The sequence below is a fragment of the Typopeltis vanoorti genome, chromosome 1 (genome assembly GCF_054136105.1).
Source record: "Typopeltis vanoorti isolate ZY-2024b chromosome 1, IOZ_Tvanoo_1.0, whole genome shotgun sequence".
Lineage (NCBI taxonomy): Eukaryota > Metazoa > Arthropoda > Arachnida > Uropygi > Thelyphonidae > Typopeltis > Typopeltis vanoorti.
This window is the reverse complement of record NC_143549.1, coordinates 117,788,528-117,815,949: the sequence shown is the minus strand read 5'-3', so window position 1 is coordinate 117,815,949 and position 27,422 is coordinate 117,788,528. Positions and strand designations below refer to the sequence as shown.

The following is a 27,422-nucleotide window of genomic DNA, read 5'->3' as shown; positions in this document are numbered from 1 at the left end:
ATGAGTTTCCTTTTCACAAGAAAATATCCATCAGTTGTTCAGCATCACCAGGGTAAACAACCTGGTAAGATTCCAGTTCATCATGGCTTCAGACTCAAAGCCTCATCAAAATTTGTTACTCATATTAAAACCGACTATCTTACATATACTGGATATGGGACAGTTTATATCTAATCATCAAAGGCCTTCCTTTTCAATCATTTCTAGCCTTCCTGACAATCTTGTACATTTTGCATTCAACTCCAGGTAATAAGATTTCAACTGTAAAAAGGAATCGCGAATGCTTAAATACAGAGTACCAATTTAAAAACCAATAGCCAAATAGCCTTCTCCTTGTTTCTGTTACAGCTACTTTAGAGGTGCTTATGTGAAAAATAAATTTCATGAATTGGGCGTACATCTACATCCTGTGTTCAGCAAAACACAATGCGAAAACGTGCAGAAATATAATTTTATGGTGCGGTTGAATTGTGTAGATCATCGGGAGATATGCCAAGAAGATCAGTAACAGTAGAATTCACAAGTCTTCTTCAAACCTTGATTTAATAAAAATAATAAAATCTATCCGCCATTAATATTGTACGAAACATTACCGAACTTATATTATTTTTCAAAATACCTTCCAAAAATCGTTTAATTTTATTCATGATTATATAATATTAAAGAGACCAAAAAATTGAATATATATTATGCTTTCAAAAGTTTACGGCGAATGGCTTTAATTAAATTTTGGTTTTATTTTAGTTTTATTATCTCTAATGTAGATACTACAGTTAACTGTTATGGTTTGAAATGTGAAAACGAGGATGCCGAAGACGGAACTTGTGTTCTAAATGGAAATGAAGTAAACTGCAATTGCAAAGCAAATTATATCGCAGGGAAAGACCGCAGATGTATAGGTGAGACTTTAAAAATTTCTATTACGTGCAACCATATTAATCCCTGTCTGTTATATTTTTATAATTTAGAGCCCAACCATAGAGTAATATTATACTTAATAAGAGTTACCGGCAGGGAATCAGGATCTACTTAAAAGTTGCCATGGGGGTTTCCACAAGTTGTCATAACTGTTCTTTAAACTATTCACGCTATTTGGACCAAACATCCAAGAGTAGCCCTGTTCAATCAAAAAAGAATATATGGTAAAAAATTTGCATCCTTCTCCTCTCCATCTTGAGAACGTTATTTCTCCAATTATATGGATATCTTCGAGGCTTCTTTTAATTTCATTAATGAAATCAAACATTACTTCTTGTGTTTATCACTTTGAGAAATTTGTTAGAGTCAATGATATAACCACTCTTACTCCAGATAGTTGCCTGGAAACTCTCACTACGTTATCACCATCTGAATTGCGAAATCATCCTATTATGTTTCACACATTTCTGTGTAAAATATTCCTTATATCAGAATAACAACGAAAATCAGTTGACCAGAATTGAGTGCCTTTCTGGTGCGGAACATATCCACTGTTATACAGAGAGAAAGAGAGAGAGAGAGAGAGAGAGAGAGAGAGAGAGAAGGCTTCCTTAACCTTAGACATCAAGGTTGCTTTCCTCCCTGCAGTTATTTTTAGAATGTTGTTTTCAATTATTGCTTTATTCCCTACACTTCCACATTCCTGTCGAATAAAACACGAAGACCCTCCATACATTCAATGTTAGTCTCACCCAAGCGTAATCTATTCAAATCACACAAAATGTATGAAAAATATCCACCATTATTCCCTTTTTTTGGTTGCATTTATTCCGAAATTCCAAGTATACCCCTGGTTCGATTTAAGTCCCTCAATGAAAGGAAACCTTCCATCTATTTAATTTCTGTTTATGCCTTTTAGATTTTTTTTAGACTCAGTCAAATCCCTCTCTCAATTTCTTGTTTACAGCTATGAAACACTACACATATTATCGTCAACGTCATTCCGAAATCATCATATAATTTTTCTCACTCATCTTCTATGTTCTCTCTCATATGAGAATCAGAAAGAAAACCAACATAGAAGACGTGAATGCAAAACTCCAAGTGACTTCTTATCAAGCCAATGTTGAGAAAACTACAGCCACTTTACCTATGCACCTAAGGTCGGTTTGATAAAACGCAAAAATAAGTACGGCATGACATTTGTAACATATTTATGCAGGATGGTTGCCCGTTTATCTGAACCCACGTTTGACTTATTAATTAGAAATCACAATGTTTACTTAAGTAGCTTCTGTACCATGTTACTTGAGTAAGATTTTCTGAAATATCTCATTCGATTCAGTTTCATTTTCTTTACGCAATTAAGACACACTCAATGCAGAGAAAATCCAAGTCCTCCAGGTATATTATTTTTTTTTCGTGGATATCGTATTTATTGACTAATGAGTTTCTTATTCACAAAAAAAATATTTTCCAGGTGTGCAGCATTACCTCTATGGGTAAACAACCTGGTAAGATTCCAGTTCACAACCATGGCTTCAGGCTCAAAGTCTCATGAGCCTGAAGTACGCATAATTAAATTAAATATCTGAAATATAATGAATACGGTTCAGTTTATATCAATTCATCAAAGGCCTTCCTTTTCAGTCATTTCTAGCCTTCTTCGCAATTTGTACATTTTGCACCCACTACCAAGTAGTATGATTTCAACTGTAGAAAGGAATCACGAATACATAGACACATAATACCAATTTAAAAACAATAGCAAAAAATCTTCTCCTTTGGTTCTTTTACAGCTAGCTTACACTTGCCTATGTTCAGCAAAACACAATGAGAAAAGATGTAGAAATATACTCACATCGAGCGCCTGAATAGTGTAGAAAATCGGGAAATATGACAAGTAGGTCAGCAACAGTAGAACAGAGAAGAGTTTTCCAAAACCGTAATCTAATAAAAATAATATAATCTTTCTCCCATTAACATTGTAAGAAACAATATCGAATTTATATTATTTATCAAAATGCTTCAAAAAATTACTTAATTTTACGAATGATTATATAATCTTAAAACAACCAAAAAATTGAATACATATGATGATGCTTTATGAAGTTTATGGTCAATTTCTTTAATTTTATTTTAGTTTATATATATATATATATATTATATATATATACATATGACAGTAAAATCCATTTCTCAGTCATTATCTCTAATGTATATATTACAGTTAACTGTGATGGTTTGAAATGTGAAAACGAGGATGCGGAAGACGGAACTTGTGTTCTAAACGGAAACAAACCAAACTGCAATTGCAAAGCAAATTATATCGCAGGGGCAGATGGCAGATGTATAGGTGAGACCCGAAAAAGTTATATTAACTGCAAACGTATTAAGCCCTGTCTGTTATATGTTAATAATTTAGGGTCCAATCATACATTAATATTATAATTATTAAGAGTTCACGACAGGGAATCACGATCTACTTAAAAGTTGCCATGGGGTTTTCACAAATTCTCATAACTGTTTTTTAATTTATTGACGCTATTTGTTCCCAATATCCAAGAGTAGCCCTGTGCAATCACAAAACAAAGTATGGTAAAAAAAATTGTATCCCACTCCTTCCCTTCTTGAGAGGATTATTTCTCCAATTACACGGATATCTTCGAGCCTTCTTTTAATTTCATCAATGAAATCGAAACATTATTCTTCTGTATATCTGTTTATCATTTTGAGAAGTTTGTACAGGCAATATTATAACCCGTCTTGCTCCACATATCTGACTGGAAACTCTCACTACGTTATCACCTTCTGTATTGCGAAATCATCACATCATGTTTCACATATTTCTATGCAAAATATTCCGTATATCAATGTAAAAACTAAAACCACCTGAGCAGAATTGACTGCGTTTATCAGGTGAGGAACGTATCCACTGTTGAACAGAAACACATGGCTTCCTTATCCTTAAATATCACGAATGATTTCCTCCCTGCAATAATTTTTAGAATGCTGTTTTCAATTATTGCTTTATTACCCTTCACTTTCAAATTCCTGTCGAAATATACATGAAGACCCTCTGTACATTCAATGTCAATCTCACCTAAGCGTAATCCATTCGAATCACGCAACATGTATGAAAATCATCCATCATTATTCTCTTTTTGAGAGCATTTATTCTGAAATTAGTATACACCCGTTTCGAATTCCGTTCATTGAGAGACACCAGTCTCTCAATAAACGGAAGCGTTCCGTCTACGTAATTTCTCTTAAGGCTTTTGGATTTTTTATACTCAATCACATCACCCTCCCCTCCTATTTCATGTTTGCAGCTAGGAATCGCTACACATATCATCGTCAACGTCCTTCCGATTTCATCATATCGTTTTTCTCACACATTTTCTATCTTCTCTCTGATATCAGAATCAGAAATTAAACAAACATATAAGACGTGACTGCAAAAATCCAAGTGACTTCTTATCAAGCCAATGTTGAGAAACAAATGGCCTCTTTAATTATATATCTAAGGTCGGTTTCCGAAATGCAAAAATAAGTACAGTACGACATCTGTAACTTAGGTAGGCAGGATGGTTGCCCGTTTATCTGAAACCATCTTTGACTACCTAATCAGTAATAACAATGTTTACGTAGAGTAGCTTTTGTGCCATGTTACTTGAGGAAGATTTACTGAAAGACGTCGTTCAATTCAGTTTTATTTTCTTTACACGATTTTATTAAGACACACTGAATGTTGAGAAAAAGCTAGCCCTACATATGTCGACTATTCTTTTCGTACCAATCGTATTTATTGAATAATGAGTTTCTTATTCACAAGAAAATATCCACCAGGTGTTCAGCATCAACACTCTGGGTAAACAACCTGGTAAGATTTCAGTTCACATCCATGAGGCTCAAAGCTTCATGAACATTTTTTACTCATATTAAAACCAAATATCTGAAATATAATTGATATGGGATGTTTTATATCTATTCATCAAAGCCTTTCAGTTTCAGTCATTTCTAGCCTTAGTGACAATCTTGTGACAATACGTTTTGCACTCAATACCGGGCAGTATGATTGCAACTGGCGGAAGGAATCGCGAATACTTAGACACAGAATTCCAATTTAAAAGTGAATAGCATACAATGTTCTCCCTTAATTCTGTTACATCTAGTTTACCTGTTCATATATGAAAAATAAGACTCGTGCAATTGGGCGTACACTTGCCTGTGTTCAGCAAAAGACAATGGAAAAACGTGCAGAAATATACTCGTGTCGAGTGCCTTAATTGCGCAGATCATCCGTAAACATGTCAAGTAAATCAGCAACAGTAGATCTCAAAAGAATTCTCCAAATCTTAATTTAATAAAAATAATAAAATCTTTCTGCCATTAAAATTGTACTAAATATTATCTAACTTATATTATTTATCCAAATACCTCCCATAAACCATTTAATTTTATTCATGATTATGTAATCTTAAAGAAATCAAAATATTGACTATATATGATGCTTTACGAAGTTTATGGTGAATGGCATAAATTTAATTTTAGTTTTAGTTTTAGTATCATTTAAGTATAGATATGTATGACAGTGTGAAATGAATCAGAAATTATATATAAATCCATTGCTTAGTTATTATTTCTAATGTATTTATTACAGTTAACTGTGATGGTTTGAACTGTGACAACGACGATGCCGAAGACGGAACTTGTGTTCTAAACGAAAATAAAGTAAACTGCAATTGCAAAACAAATTATACCGCAGGAACAGATGGCAGATGTATAGGTGAGACCTGAAAAATTTCTATTATGTGCAACAATATTTAACCTTGTTTGTTATATGTCGATAAATTAGGATCCAGTCATATATCAATATTATAATTATTAAGAGTTAGCGGCAGAGAATCAGGATCTACTTCAAATTTGCCAAGGGATTTCTACAAATTGTTATAACCATTCTTTAAATTATTCTCGCTATTTGGACACGATATCCAACAGTATCCCTATGCAAACACAATAGAATTTTATGGTAAATAAATTGCATCCCTCTCCTCCCCTTACTGAGAGCGTTATTTCTCCAATTCCCGGATAACTTCAAGGCTCCTTTTAATTTCAACAATGAAATCAGTATCTGTGTATCTGTTTATCACTTTGAGAAGTTTGTTACAGTCAACAATCTAACCCTTCTTGCTAAAGATAGCTGCCTGGAAACTCTCAATAAGTGATCACCATCTTTATTGCGAAACGTCATATGATTTTTCACTAATTTCTATGCAAAATGTTCTCTATATCAAAATAACTCTGGTTCTCTATATCAAAATAACTCTGGCTCTCTATATCAAAATAACTCTGGTTCTCTATATCAAAATAATTCTGGTCAACTGATTTTCATCAGTTGACCAGATTCTAGTGCCTTTTTCAGGTGAGGAACTTATCTATTGTTGAAAAGATACAAATGGCATCTTTATCCTTAAATATCAAGGATGGGTTCCTCGCTGCAATTATTCTTGGAATGTTGTTTTTAATTATTCTTCTATTACACTTCACTTTCAAATTCCTCTCCAATAAAACATGAAGACCCTCCGTATATTTCATTATTCCATTCAAATCACGCAACATGTTTGAAATATATCCATGATTATTCACTTTTTTGAGAGCATTTATTCTGAAATTCCACGTATACCCTGGGTTCGAATTAATTCCCTCAATAAAAGGATACTTTCTGTCTTCCTAATTTCTGTTTATACCATTTAGACTTTTTGTAAACTCAAACAAATCACCCTCTATTTCATGTTTGCAGCTAGGAAATTCCAAGTATATCCCCGGTTCGATTTAATTCCCTCAATAAAAGACAACGTTCTGTTTTCTTAATTTCTGTTTATACCTTTTAGACTTTTTGCAGACTCAAACACATCACACTCTATTTCATGTTTTCACTTAGGACACGCTCCACATATTATCGTCAACTTCATTCTGAAACCATCATATTATTTTCTCACAAATCTTCCATGCCCTCCCTAATATGATAATCAGAAAGTTAACTAACATAGAAGACGTGAGTGCAAAACTCCAAGTGACTACGTATCAAGCCATTGTTTAGAAACCCTTGGTCCGTTTACCTTTACACCTGAGGCCGATTTTCTGAAAGAAAAAATAAGTCCAGCATGACATCTGTAACATATGTAGGCAGGATGATTCTCCGTTTATCTGAAACCACATTTGACTACCTAATCAGAAATAAAAATGTTTACGTAGAGTAGCTTATGGCACATGTTACATGGGCAAGATTTCTTGAAAGACCTCATTCGATTCAGTTTCATTGTCTTTTCGCGATTTTATTAACACACACTCAATGGTGAGAAAAAGCAAGTTCTCCAGCTCGGAGAACTTGCTATTTGTTTTTTGTACTAATCGTATTTTTTGTCGAATAAGTTTCTAATTCACAAGAAAGTATCACCAGGTGTGCAGCATCCCAACTCTATGTAAACAACCTGATGACATTCCAATTCACAACCATGGTTTCAGGATTAGAGTCTCGTGAAAATTTGTTACTCATATTAAAACCAAATATCGGAAATATAATAGATACAGGACATTTTATATCCATAAAAATACTTCCTTCTCAATCATTTCTAGCCTTCCTGACAATATTGTACATTTTGCATTCAATTCCAGGTAATATGATTGCATCTGTAAAAAGGAATCAGAATGCTTAGACACAGAGTACCAATTTAAAACCCAAGAGTAAAAAATTCTTCTCCCTTGTTTCTGTTAAAGCTAGCTTACAGGTGCATATAAGAAACATAAAATTCACGTAGTTAGACGTACCCTTGCTGTGGTTAGCACAACACAATGAGAAAATGTGTAGAAATATAATCATATCGAGCGCCTAAATTTTGTAGGTCATCGGTATATATGTGAAGTAGTTCAAGAACAGTAGAACTCAGAAGCCTTCTATATTCCTACCATTTTCAAAAAATACAAAAAAATATTTCTGGCAATAAAATTGTACAAAACATTATAGAACTTATATTATTTATTAAAATATCTCCCAAAGTAATCAGTTTCTCTGAATCTATGTATTACATTATAAAATATATACACGTTTCCACAAGAATATTATTTAATTTGCCAGATATTTCATTCTGAATATTACAGACCGTCTTCAATGGCTACATAGGAATAGTTTTAAAAAACAAGATGAAATACGAACAATTGATCATTCAGAAATAGAACGAGCCGTGTGATGTCATATCGCTAAGTATTAGAAAAGTAAACATTTTTTATCACATTCATTATTAAATTAAAGATATTAATTCAGAAATTCATGTTATAATCTTAAATAACATTAGACTAATATAGGAAATAAAAAAAAATTAATGCGTTATCCTGATTAAACTTTTCCACATTTTTGATACAGATATACAGTCATTACGGTTCAAGTTAGGACGTTGAAGTAAGGCCTCCACACTTTCTTTAAATAAAGATTCAAATTTATAGCGACATTTGTGTAGGAGGAGAGCCTTGGACCAAAGGATATTGTGGCTTGTTTCTATTCCGTGCTGAGCTAATCCAGATTTCTCGGGTTTGTTGTGTTGAATGGATGATTGATGCTCTTGAATTCTTTTTTCTATAAAACGTCCAGTTTGTCCAAAGCATGAAAGCATACAGTTACAAGGAACTTGACACACACCAGGCAGAGACATAGTTGAGCGTTTATCTTTAGAAGAAGGAAAATGGGTGGATAATTTGTTAATAGGTTTATCAGTGGCTGTTAAATCATATTTCTTCAGAATTCTTGAAATTGGTTCTGAAATCCCGGAAATGTAAAGAATTGGAACTCGACGTATTGAATCTTTGCTGTTTTGTGTTGGATTTTAAGAATCAAAAAGATGTTGTGTACTCTTTTCGGAAAAGCCGTTTAGATTCATGTGATGTTTGATAGTCGAAAGTTCTTTCTGTAATAAATGAGAAGTTGAACAATTAGTTTTAGCTCGTCGGATTAAACATTTTTATGATTCCTGTTTTTTGACAAGGTTGATGGGCAGATTCTTTGAGAATATAACGACCTGTGAAAGGTGGTTTTCTGTAAACTGTTGTTGTGAGAATACCTGAAGGTGAACGGATGAGGAGGACGTCTAAAAATGAGAACTCGTTGTCTTTTTCAATCTCCATGGTAAACCTTATACGAGGATGTAAGGAATTGATACTACTTAAAAATGAGGGTAAGAAGTCTATGTTATGATGCCATACAGCAAAGATGTCGTCTATATATCTTACCTAAAAGGATAGTTGGGGGAATATAGATGAGAACAGGACTTCTTCTAGATGTTCCAAATAAAAGTTGGCTACAACAGGAGAGAGAGGACTTCCCACGGCTGTTCCTTCCACTTGATTGTAAAATTTTTTTTGACATAAGAAATATCCAGAGTGCATTACGAAATCAAATAACTTTATAATGTCATGTGGGAAGATGTCAGCAAGTAATTCTAAAATTTCTTTGACAGGTACATTCGTATATAAAGATTCTATATCAAAGCTAACCATAAGATCTGTAAGTTGTAGTGCGATATTTTTCAATTCATTTACGAAATCCGAAGAGTTTTTCCAAAAAAAGAGCGTGAGTTGCACACGTGTGTTTCAATAATTTAGCTAGATATTTGGCTATGCGATAAGTAGGAGAATCAATACAATCCACTATAGAGCGAAGAGGCTTGTTAGAGAGCGAAGAGGCTTGTAGAGGGCAAAGAGGGCGAGTAGGTTGTAATGCGAAAAAATATCGCATTACATTATTTAAAATAAAGAGCCAATAGGATTCATTTCGGCGATGTAAACATTATTTGAATTAAGAGGATATTAAATCCCACATTGTTTCAAAACCGAATAAGAAACTCAAAGATTGGAATCAGAGAGTTTCATGCCGAATATAGAAAATATAAAAGTATCGGCGACTACTAACGTAAGCTAAAGAACGTAGTCCGAAGTGCGTAGTACAAACTAGGGCAACTCGTAGCAAAGGTGGTGAAGTTCTGATCGCTATTCTTAGTATTTCCCATAATATAAAACCCATGTCCTAGGAGATTATTAGATTTATAAGAGATTAAACTTTTCAGTGAGTTTTAATAAAAGAATACAGTTAGTAGACATATAGATACAAAATTAATAGCGGAAAACTCACGTACGAACATTATTTAATAGTATAATTTTCGTCTGTGTGTCACAGGCATCTTCAGTACATTTTTAACCTCAAATTAAACACAAATTAAAAACAAAAAAAAATAATAAATATATATGTATATATATGAAAATGAATTTTTAACTTAGGGATATTGTATATTAGGATAACCAAGTAATTTTATAAGCTTGGTTATAAAATTACTTGGGGTAAAGCTGATAAGACTCTGTATTACTAAAACCTTGGTATTTAGGGTCTAGCTACTCACTGAGGAGACCTCAAAAAAGGTTGAAACCGGTGTGGGTAGTGACCCCACCCATAATGTATTGCAGTATACATCTTTTAGTGAGATGTGCTTTACATTATGGGAAATACTAAGAATACTGATCAGAGCTTTACCCACCTTTACAATGAGTTTCCCTGGTGTTGTATGATCATTAGACTTGAACTTTGTTTCAGGCGCAAACTTAATTGTTTGCATACTTGGGAATTGGAGTTAAAATAACCAAGTTTATAAAATAACTTAGTTATCCAAATATACAATGTCCCCAACTTAAAAAATTTATTATATATATATATATATATATATATATAGTTTCGAATAAAACTATATATATATATATATATATATATATATAGTTTCGAATAAAGATAATTTCATCTCCAAATTTGTTTTAGAATTTCTACATTGATAATAATTTTTAAATTCTATTAAATAGTACAAATCAGCTGCTTCGTCTTTAACCCAGATTTCTGTTAATATCAGAGCATCTAGCATATAGTTTAAATTGTCTATAAGTACTTCTATGTGTTCTTATTTATCTGGAATAATTCTTATATCACATGTAAAATGTTCAAACTACTTACAGTTTCTCAGGATAAGAAGTTTCTTAATTCTTCTGAATAATCACGGCTTACTATACATTTATGGAAAGTTACATCGCAGTTTTCATTCCCATCTGCCACTGTTGTTCGTGAGTCAGTTTTTACTCTCGCTGTTTTTCTTGGAGTTTACATAAGTCTTCTTCGCATCTGATTTCGCCATATTTTTAATGTATCGTCTCTTCTCATGAAACGTTTGCCCTGTTGGATTAGAGATATTTCTAGTACACTTTTTCTTCTTTTTCTTCTTCTTTTTCTTCTTTACATTTCTTTGCAATAAACAGATGTTTTAGATTTCCGATCAAGTGTTTGTTTAAATATATTTTGCTATCCTTAAAATTGTCACATATATCAGTTGTGCTTATTAGTCTATATTTGATATTTTTGTGTCCATCGAGTCTTTTGTCTCTGATAGCTTTTCTTTTAAATTTTATAATAAAGGCATTGCTCTGTTTTTATGCTCACTAGGAACATGATGCATAGCCTCAATTTCATCTTCGTTATAGTTAATCTTGATTTTATTTGCAATTTTTTTAGTTATTTCATGCATATTTTCGCGTGGCTAATGGAGAAACACAAACAAAATCAAGGCTTGAACTTATTGCCTTTTGATTAGGGTCATCCAATATTTCATGAGTTTTTTAAGCTATTTTTGCAGCTCTATATTTGCGTTTCTTAATTCGTTTTTTTTTTTTTTTTTGCTTGCTTTAATTACTTTTTTTCTTGTGTCAGGCCTGCGGTGATAGCCAGAAAGTCATCTATTTCGTTGGTGGTGTATTCTGTCTTACTTTATAAGTCGTTGACGTCTTTTTTTATAATTTTTTAATTCTTTCATTATCCCCATTAAATCTATACTACATATATTGTCCATGTTACTAATCTCTAGAATTCATGACCCCCCCCCCCCGGGAGAAGTTGCCGGCGAGCGTTGGTTATCATTAAATGGCGCCATCGTGGAACAAAGAATTTGAACACTGAGCAGGTCTTTGTTGATCGCTGAATTTGCACAAAGCGCATTTCCAGTTTTGGTTTCTGTCTTTATAGATATTTTTAAATTGGCTTTCGCATAGACCTACGCAGTAAAAATGATAACTATTTTTGCATTTATCTGCACATTTCGTAACAGATGTAGTATCAATAATCTTAAAAAACTTTCCAACGGACTGCCATTACGCAAGATAGAATTTAGAGCTAAAGTTAATTCTCTTCTTTGTTCTAGGTACTCACCCTGTATACTGAACTTCCAAAATGAACACTTACTAAATTTAAAACATATATCTCTTGATACCCAAGGAATAATGAAGATGCATAACGGAGCACCTTCATGTTTCTACAGATTATGGCGTACCTGAACGACAACAAAAAAGTAGCTTAATCTATGGCGTGAGAAAAGTGGTTGCCGTACTTATTTCCTTGACTTTTCTTACAGTGGAGTAGCCTGAAGTCTTAGGGCACAAGAATAATAAGCAGGAGATATGGAAGCAATTGTTATATACCGTAAACGAAATTGCTGTTGGTAAGAAAGTATGAAGGGGGGATGATCAGAATAACGTTCACAGAGCTGTTTTAAATTATCAGAAAGTCTGAATAATATCATATTGGTTATCATTTAATGATGTTTGTAAATTATTTTATTGTTGTGTTACTGCGCTCGAAGTTTTCAATTCTTTTTCAAGTCAGCAATCAATTCTTAGTTGCTTATTGTGTTCTGCGATTTTCCAACTGAGTCGGGTGAAAAAGTAAATATTTTGTATCTGGGATTGTTTTAATTTAGTTCACACGCACACTTTTAGATATCTTTGAAATGTTTGAAAAAGCCATCATCATCATTAAACATCGTTACTCCAAAGAAAGAATGGAAAGCTCAGTGAAATCCGAAGATATTGATTATCGTTATCTTTAGTTATGAAACTGTACATCAGAAATTGTTTGCTTTAAAATTTTCAATAAATAATGACCACATCTTTAAGAGAAAATATTCCGAAAAATGACCAGTAAAGTGGCATACCTCAAATTAGTTTTTCACTCAAATTAGTTTTTTATCATGTCATATACCGACATGTTTTGCACAAGAACTACATAAATGTAGTCCATTGTCCTCCGTAATCACCATATCTGTGTTATGTTGTGGTGGTTCTATTAGTTCTGTAGTGTAAAATTTCTGTTCAAAGATCACAGATCTCTAGATGTTTTGAGACCCATAGAAAACCGATGTTTTCGAAGAAATACACAGAGACAAACAATTCAACGTTATTTACAAGAATCACTCCCAGAAAAGTTATCAAGTTTTTGTGTTCGTACATTATCAGTACGGTACATGAGAAGATTTGCATGAATTGAAACCCTGCTGTAAAGACCGAACATTTTACTTTTTCAAACAGCACGGCCTTACATACATAAATGCATAAAAGTTCAGCAAGCAACCAGCAGTCATGGATGTCTCGCCAGATGAAATATCTTCCTTCCCCAGATTTGTTTTTCCTTATGCTACGGTTCGCTTCTGCGTCGTGCCACTGTATGCCAGTTCGATTAAAGTCTTCTTTGATATTGTCTATCTATCTTGTTCAGAGCTAGCTGATTTCCTAAAACGTCCTGAATCACTTTACATAATCTTGTTGCCCAATCAAATGTTCTGCATTCTAACAACATGTCCGAATCATCTTAGCTCTTCGTTACATAAGTAGTGCTATGATGTGGCTGACCACCCCTCTAATTTATCTAATCATTATTCAAGAAGTCAAATATTCTTACATTCAAAATCTCTCTTTGAACATCGTTTAAATTCAAAATTTAAACGATGTTCAAATTCTTACATTTAAACATCGTTTATGAAACTCATCAATTCTTCGACATGGAATAAACAGAGTTGCTGCATCAGAGCAACAGTTTTTATTCCATATCCAAATTCAAAACCGTAATCAAATCCAGTCAGCTTAAATAGTCTAGCACGGCCTTAAAGGTTTATTTTCGTCTTCAGAAATTTGAATGAAGCTATTTTTTACTAAATAATTTAAGGAAATTACAACGTCAACTAGGATATATATTAAAATAAATTTTAATATACTTCAATATTTCAGCAACGTCACGTTGCCATTTTCAAGAAACTTAAGAACAAGACACGTGCACGCAGGCACAACAAAGTAATTGAGGAAGAAGCAGGAAGCTATTATTTTTCCTAAAGTCCTGATGGTTCCCCTAGCGGGCAATGTTGGTATTCTTGGGCGATTGGGCTGAAGGTCTTCTGATGTAGGTTTCCCAAATTTGAGGCAGTCTCATGAAGCCAAATTTGTTGAGGTTTGGATTGTTTCTTAGGGCTGAAGCTGATTCCATGAAAAGCCTTTCATATTTGTATTTACTACGGTGTATTATCGTGACTTTCTTCCACCATATTGTATGACAGGTATCCAGCGCATGGTCAGCAAGACCAGAGTGGCTGTATTGTAAAACCGGATGTAGTCCTTGTGTTCTGAAATTCTGATATTTGCTCTTCTGTCTGTTTGGCCAAAGTAGGACAGCTTACAGCTGCAAGGCACCAGGTATACGCCAGGTAGGTCTAGGAGGGGAGGTTGGTCTTTAGTAGAGCGAATAAGGGATAAAAAATGTTCAAAGATACGTTGTTCAAAATGTTCCATAAAGAAATTGGAGATAGCAGGAGAAAGAGGATTGCCTATTGCTGTTCCTTCAATTTGTTGATACAACTTATTTTTAAAGGAAAAATACTACAACAGGAATTTCCTTCAGACATTGTAAACGTATTTGATTTTGTAATACATTCGGATTATTTTTCCTTAAAAATAAGTTGTATCAACAAATTGAAGGAACAGCAATGGGCAATGCTCTTGTTCCTGCTATCTCCAATTTCTTTATGGAACATTTTGAACAACATATCTTTGACAACATTTCTCCCACACCTACTCATTGGTTCAGATATGTCGATGGAATGGCTCTTCAGATGAACTTCAACAATTTCTCACTAAGTTAAACGCTTTTCATCCTAGGATCAAGTTTACCCTAGAAGTAGAATCAAATAAGCAGTTAGCCTTTTTAGATCTTCTAATTCTTCGTCAACCAGATGGTAACCTACATTTCTCAGTTTATAGACAGAAGACTCATACAAGCCATTATATCCGTGCGGAATCTCATCACCATCCCAGTCAAAAGGCAAGTATTATTAAAACATTGGTTCATCGGGCCCACTCCTTTTGTTCTTCAGACGATCTTTTACAGAAAGCACTACAATATATAACTTCTTCCTTTCTATCTAATGGTTATAAGAATTGCTTCATTAAAAAAACTTTGAGTAGTTTTAATATGTCTTCCTCTTCAAACACAAAAGAAATAACGCGCATTACTATCCCTTATGTGCAAGGCATCAATGAACGTATAGCAAAAGTTTTTAAACCACTGAATATTTTTGTTGCCTTTCGACCGTTTAGAAAAATATCCACCTTTCTCACTTCTCCTAAGGACAAGCTTCCACATCTTAATCATCCAGGTGTCTACCAGATTCCGTGCTCTTGTGGATTATCTTATTTCGGACACACTGGAAGATCTGCCTCTATTCGGCTAGAAGAACACCAATCTTATATTGAATACTTTAAACCTGAAAAGTCTGGACTTGCAGAACATGCCATCTTCACTAGCAGAGTTCATTGGAGAAAGACAAGCGTTCTTCACAAAAGTCAGTTTCTCATGGAATGCCTTTATAAAGAAACATGTGAAACTTTACTTCATTCTCCTAACTTAAACAGATTCGATGACTTACGTCTATCCCCTTTATCGGAGATGGTACTTTGCAAATCAGCTAATCTTTCCTAACTTTTTATTATATTAATTTTTTTTTATTTTTTTAGGAAATTTATTGACCTTTTTAGTTATCTTACACCAGCTACTTAGGTGGCGCTTTTTGGAATTGTCAGTTATTGTTTAATTTGAGCTTAATGTACTGAATATGCCTGTGACACACAGACGAAAATTATATTATTAAATAATCTTTGTACGTGAGTTTTTTCCGTTATTAATTTTGTATCGATAGACTGAGAAAACCAAGGTTCCATCAGTCTGGAGGGTGACTAGTGTGTCTAAGAAAGGAAGGCTGTTGTTTTTTTCTTCTTCCAGGGTGAGTTTCATTCTGGGGTGTTGGTTGTTTAAGTGTGTTAGGAAAGAGAGGACTGCATCGGAGCCATGTGGCCAAATAGCGAACACGTTATCAACATAGCGAAGCCAAATGGTTGGTTTTTGTGGGGCAGAGTTTACGGCTTTCTCTTCAAAAGTCTCCATATAAAAGTTGGCCAAGGGTGGGGAGAGTGAAGAACCCATGGCTGTCCCCTCTATTTGTTTGTAGAATTTTCCTTGCCAAACAAAATAGCCTGAGTTCATTGTGTACTGAAATAGGGCTATGATATCTAGAGGAAATTTAGCTTGGATTAGCTCTAAGGATTCTTTGAGTGAGACATTTTTGAACAAGAAGAAGATATCATAACTGACCATTATGTCAGTGTGTTTGAGTGTAAGGTTTTCTATGCTGGCTTTGAAGTGGGCTGAGTTTTTTTATGTGTGAAGGTGTGTTGCCAGTATAGTGTGAGAGAGCTTTGGCCAAATGTTTAGCTAGTTTGTATATGAGGGAATCAATGCCATCCACTATGAGACGTAATGGTACATTTTCCTTATGTATTTTTTGGAGTCCATAAATATGGGGGGTATGGAGTTAAATGGTTTTAATTTGTTAGCGATTTCCATAGGCCAAGAAGTGACCTTCTTAAGGAGCCTGTGGAGTTTTCTAATTTGTGTGTTGGTGGGATTGTACTTGATAGGGAGATAAGTAGCCCGATCTAACAATAGAGCTTTCAGCTTACCTGCTTTCAGCTTACCTCTCTTGTTCTTAAGTTTCTTGAAAATGGCAACGTGACGTTGCTGAAAATTGAAGTATATTAAAATTTATTTTAATATATATCCTAGTTGACGTTGTAATTTCCTTAAATTATTTAGTAAAAAATGCATAACCAACATCGAAGCCTTTCCACGAGAATTCGAATGAAGCTAGTCTTGTGATGGTAAAAAAGAGAGTGATTCCGATAAACTGGCAGGCTTAGAGTACACGTCTCAACCTTTTCGAGCATTTATCAGGAATTAAAATGACCTATCGAAATTAATACGGAAGTCTTCACTGAAAACATAAAAAAAGAAACAAAATGCATATACATGGTAGGATAGTTTTCTTAAAGCACATCGCATATTAGTGAAAAGCATATTTTAGCTGTGCGGCATACAGAATTATACGAGTGATTGATGTATTGCCTATGCAGGTGAAAGATGATAGCTGTCAGAGTTAATTATATATTCAATGTATTAGATATCTTAGATTTTTAAAGTCAACTTATTAAACTGTACTAATGTATTTTATGTTTTTTTTTCTTAGCACTCTGCAGTTCAAACCCTTGTAAAAATAATGGAAGTTGCCTAGTCAGAGGCGATAATCAATGGTTCTGCAAGTAAGTAAAAACAACATACATATTAAATAGGTACATTTACGATGCCAACCCCTTATTATCAATAACTGGCATATTTAGTTTCATAAAATTATTCTAATGGATTTATGTTATAAGAAACATTAACTCGTTCATGTGTATCTATATGTATAAAGCATTCTAATGTAATTTCCTTATATTTAACATGAGGGTGGTCACATTAAATTCAGTTGGTGTAATTTTATTTAAAAAATGGATCATTTATGGAATCGATGCTAATTATAATGAAACTTTTTTTTTCAATCAGCTGCAAGGATGGATTTTCTGGTGAACACTGCGAAATAGAGCCGAAAAATGTAACAAGTAGGTATTAATATTAATTTTAGATGTAATTCATCAAATAGTACTGTGTATTACACTATAATTTCTTCAAAATATGATATAAGTGCACACTTATTCTTACCTTTAGAACACACACAATATTTTCCAATTTCTGCAGAGTTCAAGTAATTAAATTATAAGCGTAACCCACTTCCACTTTAATTCCATATTTCATTGAGTCCATAAGAAGCACGCAATATTTCATCATTTCATCATTTCTCCTTACAAGATATTACACACAAAAAAGCTTGCTTTGAAAGAGAAGGGAGTTCGATTTGTAAGCAGTGACAATTATGAGATTAATGGGAAGAAATGAAAATAATATTTCTTCGCTAAGAATTTCTACTTTTTACACTGTGCAGTTTAAAAATTATGCAAAAGATATAGACTATCACATTATTTTTTGTGGGAATTTAGCTTTTTGTTTTTTTTTAGGGGGGAGGGATGCTTTCAGTACAAAAAGCCAAACATTGAGACCATTTCAGCATCGTGGAGGAATGCCAACTCTGTGTTAACTCCATTATGTTTGTCATAATTAATTTGCATCCAGAAATATTTGAAATATTTACGGGTGTAAATAGTGTATCTGTAATACTGGAAGAGATAATGAAAACTTATTCTTATTGCAATGTACAAGTTCAATGAATAAGGAAATATTATTATATCTTCTTTAATCAGATTTCCTTAAGTCTTGACTTAGATCTTTCATAAATCATCCTAAGGAATTTGTTGAAACTTTCTGTTTGAGTAAAAGTAACAGGAATATTTATCATCTGTTTGTTTGTTTGTTTCTTATCTAAATATATGAAATAAACAAGTTTTATTATAATGTCTAACATAGAGTCCAATGAAGACCCTACACCAAGTTATGACAACACACTATGAGGCTTGAAATACGAACTGCTAGAACGTAAGACGTGTTAAAGGAAATAATAATCAGAATAAGATTGTATATATTTTTGTATTGTATGTATTTTTATCATGTTGTATACATTTTTCTATATCAGAGTTACAAGAATCAAATTGCATTGCAGTAAGGTTTAATTTCGTAAATGGAGTGGACATAATATGTACGGTTTTATGGCATTTAGTTAGCCATTTTCTTCCTTATTATAATCACCGTTAGAGGAGTTCAAAATTGGCTTTATCTCTTCTGATTTAAGAAATAACAAAAATGATAAAATTACACTTCTTGTTTCGCTTAAGAAACTTCTTAATATTCTCTCCTCCTCAAATTAAAACTCTACATATTTCAACAAATGGATTGCGACTTTAGAACATTTATTTTGAAGCAATCCGAACTACACAACAACAAAAAGTTTGATTAGTAAGTCTGTAGTTAGACACCGTTAGTCACTTTGCGGATGACCCACGGAGAATAATCATTTATATAAGTTTTTTTTTTTTACTCAAGAACGTCACGACATTTACCAGAAGACTTGTAATTTGTATTGTTAAAAGACAAAGTTTTGAATCCCATCTAGAATTCAAATAATCTCTATAAGAATTTCTTCAATTGAAAGCAAGTTAGATGCCCTTATATGGAAGTTACTACGTTTTACCTCATGATTTTGACCTCAAAAGAGGTAAATAAGTCGGATGAAATACCAATTAATAGACATAATACAAATACGAGTAGCTTAGTGTTTTGTTTGTAAGCAGAATTTCAACCAACAAAGTAAGCATTGCTTTTTTTATGTTTACCCCCCTCACACACACACACACACACACACACACACACACACACACACACACACACACACACACACACACACACACACACACACACACACAAGATAAGTCAGAAAACCTACAGTACAGCTCAGTAATTGCATGTATGGGCAAGTAATCAGAGGAGAAAAAGAATCTAGTGATGTGTATCATGAATAATTAAATGTGTCAGTATTTGTGAAGATAGTGAAAACGGAGGCTGTTCCAAGACAGTGATGATTTGAGGAGGAGAATGTACTTTAATAAGTTTCGAGTTGAACTATGTATGAATGTTGGTTAACCCAGCAGCTTCTTTTGTAAGTAGTAACATTTCTCCTTGTTTGTTTACACTAGGGATACACATGCAGGCAGTGAATTACAATCCTTTATGCAGACGTACGTGAACGTCAGCGCATATGCAAAATACTTGGACACTTGCGTCACTAAGTGTTTTAAAGAATTACTTAAAAATGTTGCTGGTCAGTAATTGTCGATAGTATTGATCACAATGTGAAAAACAAAGAATATTTCAGAGTTTAATAAAGGGCTAATTGCGGGTACCTGTCTAGCTGGAGCCACGATTTTGAAAACAGCAGAGTTGACTGGTTTCTCAAAAAGGTGAGATATCCCAAGTGTTTAATGTGGAAAAAGAACCATGAGGTGTAGCTGTGGTCCTACGACACCCTGTCAGGAAAGAGATCGCCGTCATCTTGAGAGGCTTGTACAGACAAACAGAACTTCCTGTGTGAAGCAATTGAACGATGTTCAATTGCTTCACACAGTCGGAACATCGTGACTGGACACTGGAAGACTAAAAAACTTCATGTGATCCGATGAGTCAAATTACACCTTTTTTCTGTACCGACGGTAAGCGGGAGAGCATGACCTTCCTTTTAGGTTATGGTGTGGGGAATGTTCTGTCGGTACGGAACGGGTCCCATGATATTGGTTAAAGGTTGGGTGTTTTCCAAGGAATATCTGAACATTGTTACCAATCAAGTCCTACCTGCAATGCTGACATTTTATCCAACAGAGGAGGTTGTTTCATGGATGACAACGCTACTGTATATATCGCGTGCAAAACTTGTTCATCAGTGGTTCAGCGAATGTGACAGCGACTTCCAGCAGATATCCTGGCCACTCGAGAGCCTGGATCTGAACCCCACTGAAAATGTATGGAATATGTTAGAAAAAATATTGGTCAAATATTGGCAAATTCTCTTCCGTCAAATCTCAGGCAGTTAAAAGGCTGTCAGGTGGACGCTTGATGTGTTGTGAACGTAGATGCAATCCAGTTCTTCGCGGAATCCATGCCAACGGCATATGTGCCATATAATTCGGGCTAAATGAGGTGAAACCTGTATTAAATAAAAGTTTCTGTTTCAGTGGGCAGGTTGTGTACACGAAAGTTCTGGACAGTTACGATGTGACATTTCGTTTTCTTGGAAACCATTTCTCCGAGAGATGGTTTATTGCTCTGAATTGAGAAACTCTCAAGTTCCACATGCTTTCTGCTGCTGACGTGCTGCAACAATATGTGCGCTTGATGTCTAAGATTGCGCGAATTATTCGGGCATTAGAATATTTATGAATTGTTTACTTCTGTAAGTCTTTGTAGTAAATATTTAACAGAAGATTGGTTTTAATAAGGCTGTGACAAAAATGTAAGAAAATTTACCATTATGATTAGAATAGGTGTTCTCAGCCTACCACTGTCTCTCCTCAGATTATTTATCTGAAAGCGACACTCAGTAACCAATAAATGCAATAACTTATGTGTTACACTGGTTAATGTTGTTTCGAGTTCATTGGTATGTAAATACTGTATCGCTTCTCTCGCTTAAAATTCGTGGAAATAATAAACAACGCAATCAGTTTTCTGTAATGTTATGTAAATGTTCTGATGATCAATAAAGTACAGATAATCAGTCGCCTAATTTTGGATATCTTTGATATTTCTTGATATTTTTTTCAGAATGCGATTCAAACATAATGATTGTAGGAGCGATCCTGGGAGTTCTCTTATTTCTGTCCATCATTATTAGTGTAGCAGTGATCATCAGGTGAATACTTCTTTCTAGCATTCATATCATATTTCACTCATGAAACTTATGGTGTGTAATTCGAACTGTGTTTGAACATTTATAAATGTTTAAGTCTCATTTCTTTTTCTTTCAAATTATTTTGTATTGGTACTAGAATTAAGTTTTTAAGTTCCAGTAAATTACTGTTATACTGCGTAGTTAATACTTTATTAATTTTAAGAAAGTGCTATGTTTGAATTAAGTTAAGTTCTCAGAAGAGTTCTTTTTTAAGTTCTTGGGAGAGTACTAAATAGCATAGCAAGAAGGTAACAAGATTAGCCATCAATATAATCCTTTAGAAGTCTCTTATGATTCGTCTTGAAACACATTTTAAATGAAACTAACAGTAACATAACTATTTTAAAACTCAAATATGTTACTGAACTAAACCTAGTGATATCCCATGCATGACATGTGCGACCACCATCAATTATTTATTTATATATATATATATATATATATATATATATAGTTATTGGCTTATTGAAGATACAATGATTTTTTCTGTTTTCCGAAGGCTAAAGAAAAAAATTAAAGATCAGTCTTGTCCTGATTATGGAAGAGAGGAACAGGAAATGGTAAGAAACTTTACTAAAATCAAGCATTATTTTCTTATTTCAATTATTTTCATGAAAATTACTAATATCGATAATTCGATATAAAAATATATTTCCGTATTTTTCCATACTTTTTTAAGATGTCAAAAAAAAAATGGAAGTAATATTTGTGCAACAAAATTTAACATTATTTAAATAATTCCGAAACAGCCATAATAATGGAAACTATTCCATAGAGGGGGGAATATATATATAATAAAAATATGAGGATCAAATATAATGCAGGATATTTATAATTTACCGGTGTAGGATAAAGAATAAATAATTTACAGCAGTTTGTCTTTCTTTTTTACATCATTATTTGGAGTAAAATAATTCAGAATTATAAAATTCAGCTTCAAGATATAAAAGATTTCTTTTTTACATTTGCTGTGAACAAAATAAATTTATTGTGCATTGAGGTGAATCATTAACACGAATTAAAATTTTAGTAGTTGATTTAGTGAAATAAAGCGATGTTTCGCTCCCAGTACAAACAGTAAAATTTAAAATTTAGTTTTTATGAAGATTAATCCACAAGGGAGGAACAAAATAATAAGTAGTAGTGTGCTTATTTAGTTAGGAATTATTATTGAATATCGTACTAGCAATTGATGGTGTGTGTGTGTGTGTGTGTGTGTGTGTGTGTGTGTGTGTGTGTGTGTGTGTGTGTGTGTGTGTGTGTGTGTGTGTGTGTGTGTGTGTGTGTGTGTGTGTGTGTGTGTGTGTGTGTGTGTGTGTGTGTGTGTGTGTGAGTTGTCGAATAATAACGTTAAAAATTCGAAATATTTTCATACAAGTGTTTGCAATTATTAATCTAAGAAATTTCATTTACATATTTAGAAATGTTAAAATGATTGAAAACTCTTCTATCGATTACCAACATAAATAATTTATTGATTTATGTCATTTCAAAATATCATTTATTGATTTATGTCATTTCAAAATATCATTTATTGATTTATGTCATTTCAAAATGCGATATCGTGAATAGTATTTGAAGTATTGCGGATGCTGACTTTATATAAGAAAACTTATCTAGAATTTTAAATAAAGTTTGAGACTTGACATGAAAAGGAGTTATTCAAAAAAAAAAAAAAGAAAAAATTCCCGTAATTGGAACAACGTTATGCGATTAAATTTTGTGTGCGTTTGCAAAAATCGGCATCGGACACTTTTAACATGATACGCGAAGCTTTCCACGATGAAGCAATGTCGAGGGCAAGTGTTTTTCGCTGGCATAAAACTTTTAAGGAAGGCAAAATGTGGAAGATCTTGAACGTGAGAGAAGACCTTCAACGTCCATCACAGAGACAATAGTCAACACAGCAGCGATTATCATCAAGGAGGGTCGCAGAATTAGAGTACGCCAGCTGCATGTTGTCCTGAATATTTCTGTGGGAAGTGTTCACTCATTTGGGACTGAAACGTGTTGGCGCCTGATGGATTCCCAAACTCTTGACACCGGAGCAAATGCAGCATCGAGTGGATGTGTGCACAGAATGGAAAGAAAGACTGGAACAAGAAGGCGACAACTTCTTAAGCTTGTCCGATGCCGATTTTTGCAAAATCACACAAAATTTAATCGCTCGTAGGCGCACCGAAACAAGCTTGCGTTTAATCACGTGACACTCTGGCACATCAGCCCATATACGCCATCTATCAACCTCTTTTGTTAATACTGACAGCAACATTTCTTTATTCCAAAGAAATTAATATTGTGATGAGCGGTTTCGCGACAGTAAAATTAGTCTTATTACTTATTGAACAGCCTACGTATATACTTACATGTACTAAAACTAAATCTAAAATTAAATTAAACCTTCTGAGTATAAACTTCTTAAAATGTAATATATATTCAATTTTTTTGGTTTCTTTAAGATTAGATAATCATGTATAAAATTAAATGATTTTTTCTAGGAGTATTATCAAATTTAGAATACATATATGGATATCCTTATAAAATAAAGGGTAATCAAATCACGTTATAGACGTCAAAAATTAAAATGTATCAAGTAAACAGTTTTATTTCTGAAAAGAAATATAAACCGAATCGTAATTTAATAGATACTAGTGTACTTCCTTCCGTGTAATGGTACACGTCCGTGAGCCCCCCCTTTTTAAAGGGGGGAACGGCACCATCTAAGTCCTCCCAAATTTTTATCTTGGCTTCATAACTTCGGTCTCTTGTTCCTCTGGATTTTAGAAAATTGACTATTTGTTCAATCGGATAAATCTGATTACTTGCTAAGGTAGTGGTGTATGGAATTTGTTCTTATTGTAGTGAAGACCTTAAGCATTGTTGTTAGGCATGTTACTGCGCGGTAGTTACTTGGGTCTAAATTCTTATCCTTATCTTTCATGAAAAGAAACTTGTGTCCAGATATCACCCAATCTTCCACTGAGCCTGACTGCAACAAATAATTAAATTGTTCTGCCATTCGATCATGTAGACTGGTTAGATGCTTTTACCAAAATCCATGTAGTTCGTATTTGCCAGGGGCACTCAAATTGTTTCATTTTCTAACTTAATCACTGATCATTTCTTAATGTAATGACATTTTGCATTTGTTTTTGTTTCATTTCTAATTCTATTTCCTTAATCCATGAAGCATCTTTATTGTGTTCAATAGGATTATCCAAGATTGACTTCCAATCTGGGATAATCCTATATGTTTCCTTTTCCTATTGAATAATGGTTTACATTTGTATTTCTCTGGAGAGACTGGTAGAACTGACGTTGGTTCTGTCGAAATTGCACATTTTGTACATATTGGTTTATTCTTGCTTCATATCTTTTAATTTTCGGTGCAGTCGCTATAATTCTTTTTTTTAATCTCTTCAGTATCTCAGCAATTGTTTTGTTGGCCAAATTATATATGTTAATCAGTTTGTTTTTGATGTTATTATTTTTCAGCCGTCCTTTAAAACATTAGGGTTCACCTCTTTACCAGATACCTTCAAAATACTTTTGGTGTATTCTTAAACTTTTTGATGACAAATGGTCAGACTTTCTTATGTCTACCTCAATCCTAATATTTAGCTTCTTTCCGACTAATCATCTATTTGTTCTAGTCGGTTCTTTATGATGGCACGTATTGCATCATGTCTTTTAACTCTAATGATATGGGTACTAAAACAACATTGAGATATATACAAGTATGTGTTAGTTTCTCTGAATCAACATCCAGAATTACAAGTAGTATATTATGCCTACCTCGGGCTATACTAGCCTTGTTAGGAAGGTCGTTTATTGTGGTCTTGACCATATCCATATTCTACGATCCAGGCAACATTCTTGCTCCTTCACGCACCCAAAGATGTTGAGTCGGAACCCTCTCCGAGCCATTGAAGGACTTCCTGTAGACCTCGATACAGACGTCTTTCCCATCTCTTCCTTTCAAGAGAGTTAGAAACATTATCTATTCCATAAGGTACTAAATGTATGGCAAGTTAACACCTTACTGTGTGCGACTGACATTAAAAAAAATCGGCAGATTAATTGAAGTTCACACTCTGACTTTTCTATTGGTGTTTTTTACTTGAGTGCTTTTAGTCTGATGATATTTGGTTTCCGTTTTTAAAAAGAGGGATGGAGGATAAGATATTTATGTCTTTTAAGCGTAATGTGTTTTGGAAACGCATCAATTATTTTTCATCCGTTCAAGATAACCCTGACACAGAAGTTGCGTCCATAGAACTTTGAAAGTCGACTGACATTCTCTTTAACATTCCTTGCTCGAGTAGAGTTGGACGCTTCGTGGCTGTAGATGATTTTGTGGAAGAAGAGGCGCACTTTTACCTGAACGGAGTTGTCAATACCCACAATCGCCGGGTACGCAAAACTCGCATGCAATTCAACAAATTCCTTTGCATTCACCCATAATTCACCCAAAGTTACTGTCTGGTGCTGGTTTACAGTTTGATTCATCACTGGATGAACATCTTCTTAAGGATTTTCTCCAGTCTGGTTCTATGCCCTACTTACTTACTGAAGAGAGGCATCACGATATAATAAACAATTTTATTGTGCCACAACTGCAGCAGCGTCTGTGCATGGATTCAATCATTTTCATGCATAATGGGTTTCCTCCACAATGATTTGTCGATCCGTGCAGGAGGTTCTTCGAGAAAATTTACTGAAGCCAGAGTGATCACCGCAGTTTCCACAGCATGGCCGTTTCTTTCATCTGATCTGTCTTCCCCGTGACCTCTGGCTCTGACGAGTTCTCAAAGATGTGGTTTATGGGGGATCATCCTGATAATTTGCCAGCAATGAACCCCTTGGTTAGTGTTGTGACTACTTTTTTTCTGAGATATCGCTTCCGCATAACGCATAATGTATTTTTGCAACGTTTCGCAGCATTTGGATCATTGAGTGGCGCGCTACAAGTTCTTAGACAAGGATACTTTAATTTTATTATTATATATGTCGTACATTTAATTTCTCCATTAAAATCCAATAATATGCCATAAGATAAAACGATAAAAATGAACAGTCAACTTTTGAAAAAGATTAACGTCTTGCATAACCTTTTTCACTGTCTCACTTCAAGAAGAACTTTTCTAAATATTATTTTTCTCATGTTAACTGACTGACTACAGTATTTCATTATAATAGAAATATATTTTGGTTTGTTACAGCGTGGCCGGCCACAAAATTCTGCGTTTATCAACATAAGCTATAAATGAGATAAAATCTTATATTCTATTCCATGACACCGATTTAAGTGACATCTTTTCAAAAAAAAAGTGGAAGGACGATCGTGACTATTACTCAAAGGGGAAAAAACAGCATAATAAAATATTAGCGTTTCTTGATTCTTCTGTTTCTGTGCAAAGAATAAGAAATAGCTGCGTGAGTTATAAAAATAGCAATACAAATTGCGTAAATTAGGAGGAAACCATTTAGATTTCTAGTTTATTAGGAGAAAAATGATTTTTTTGAAATGAGTGGTTTTTATTTTAGATTTAATTTAAATTTAAATTTAAATTAAATCTCGTAATTTAAATTTTTATTTTATATTTATTAATTTTAAATTCTTATTCAAGAAGGTGTCTTGCATTATTCTCTATGCTTTGGGAAAATAAAGTATATGTCTTTCCTTTTCTGCTGATTGCGGAAAATAGATTTTATCAATTGTGTTATAAAGGATTCTTTGCTGGTATTAATCTGTACAAATAATAAAACCCGAAATCTGAAAAA

General features: G+C 33.7%; 1 protein-coding gene across 1 annotated transcript; it reads left to right on the top strand.

Moving 5' to 3' along the window:
• Nucleotides 1-27,024, top strand: LOC150110346 (uncharacterized). The gene is made up of 8 exons (XM_090396138.1): nucleotides 1-64; nucleotides 765-899; nucleotides 5,582-5,707; nucleotides 17,397-17,469; nucleotides 17,753-17,808; nucleotides 21,512-21,599; nucleotides 22,138-22,198; nucleotides 26,861-27,024. Exons 1-8 carry the CDS (start codon nucleotides 1-3, stop codon nucleotides 26,906-26,908), a joined length of 651 nt encoding a protein of 216 aa, XP_090252264.1. The 3' UTR covers nucleotides 26,909-27,024.
• Nucleotides 27,025-27,422: the final 398 nt, after the last annotated feature.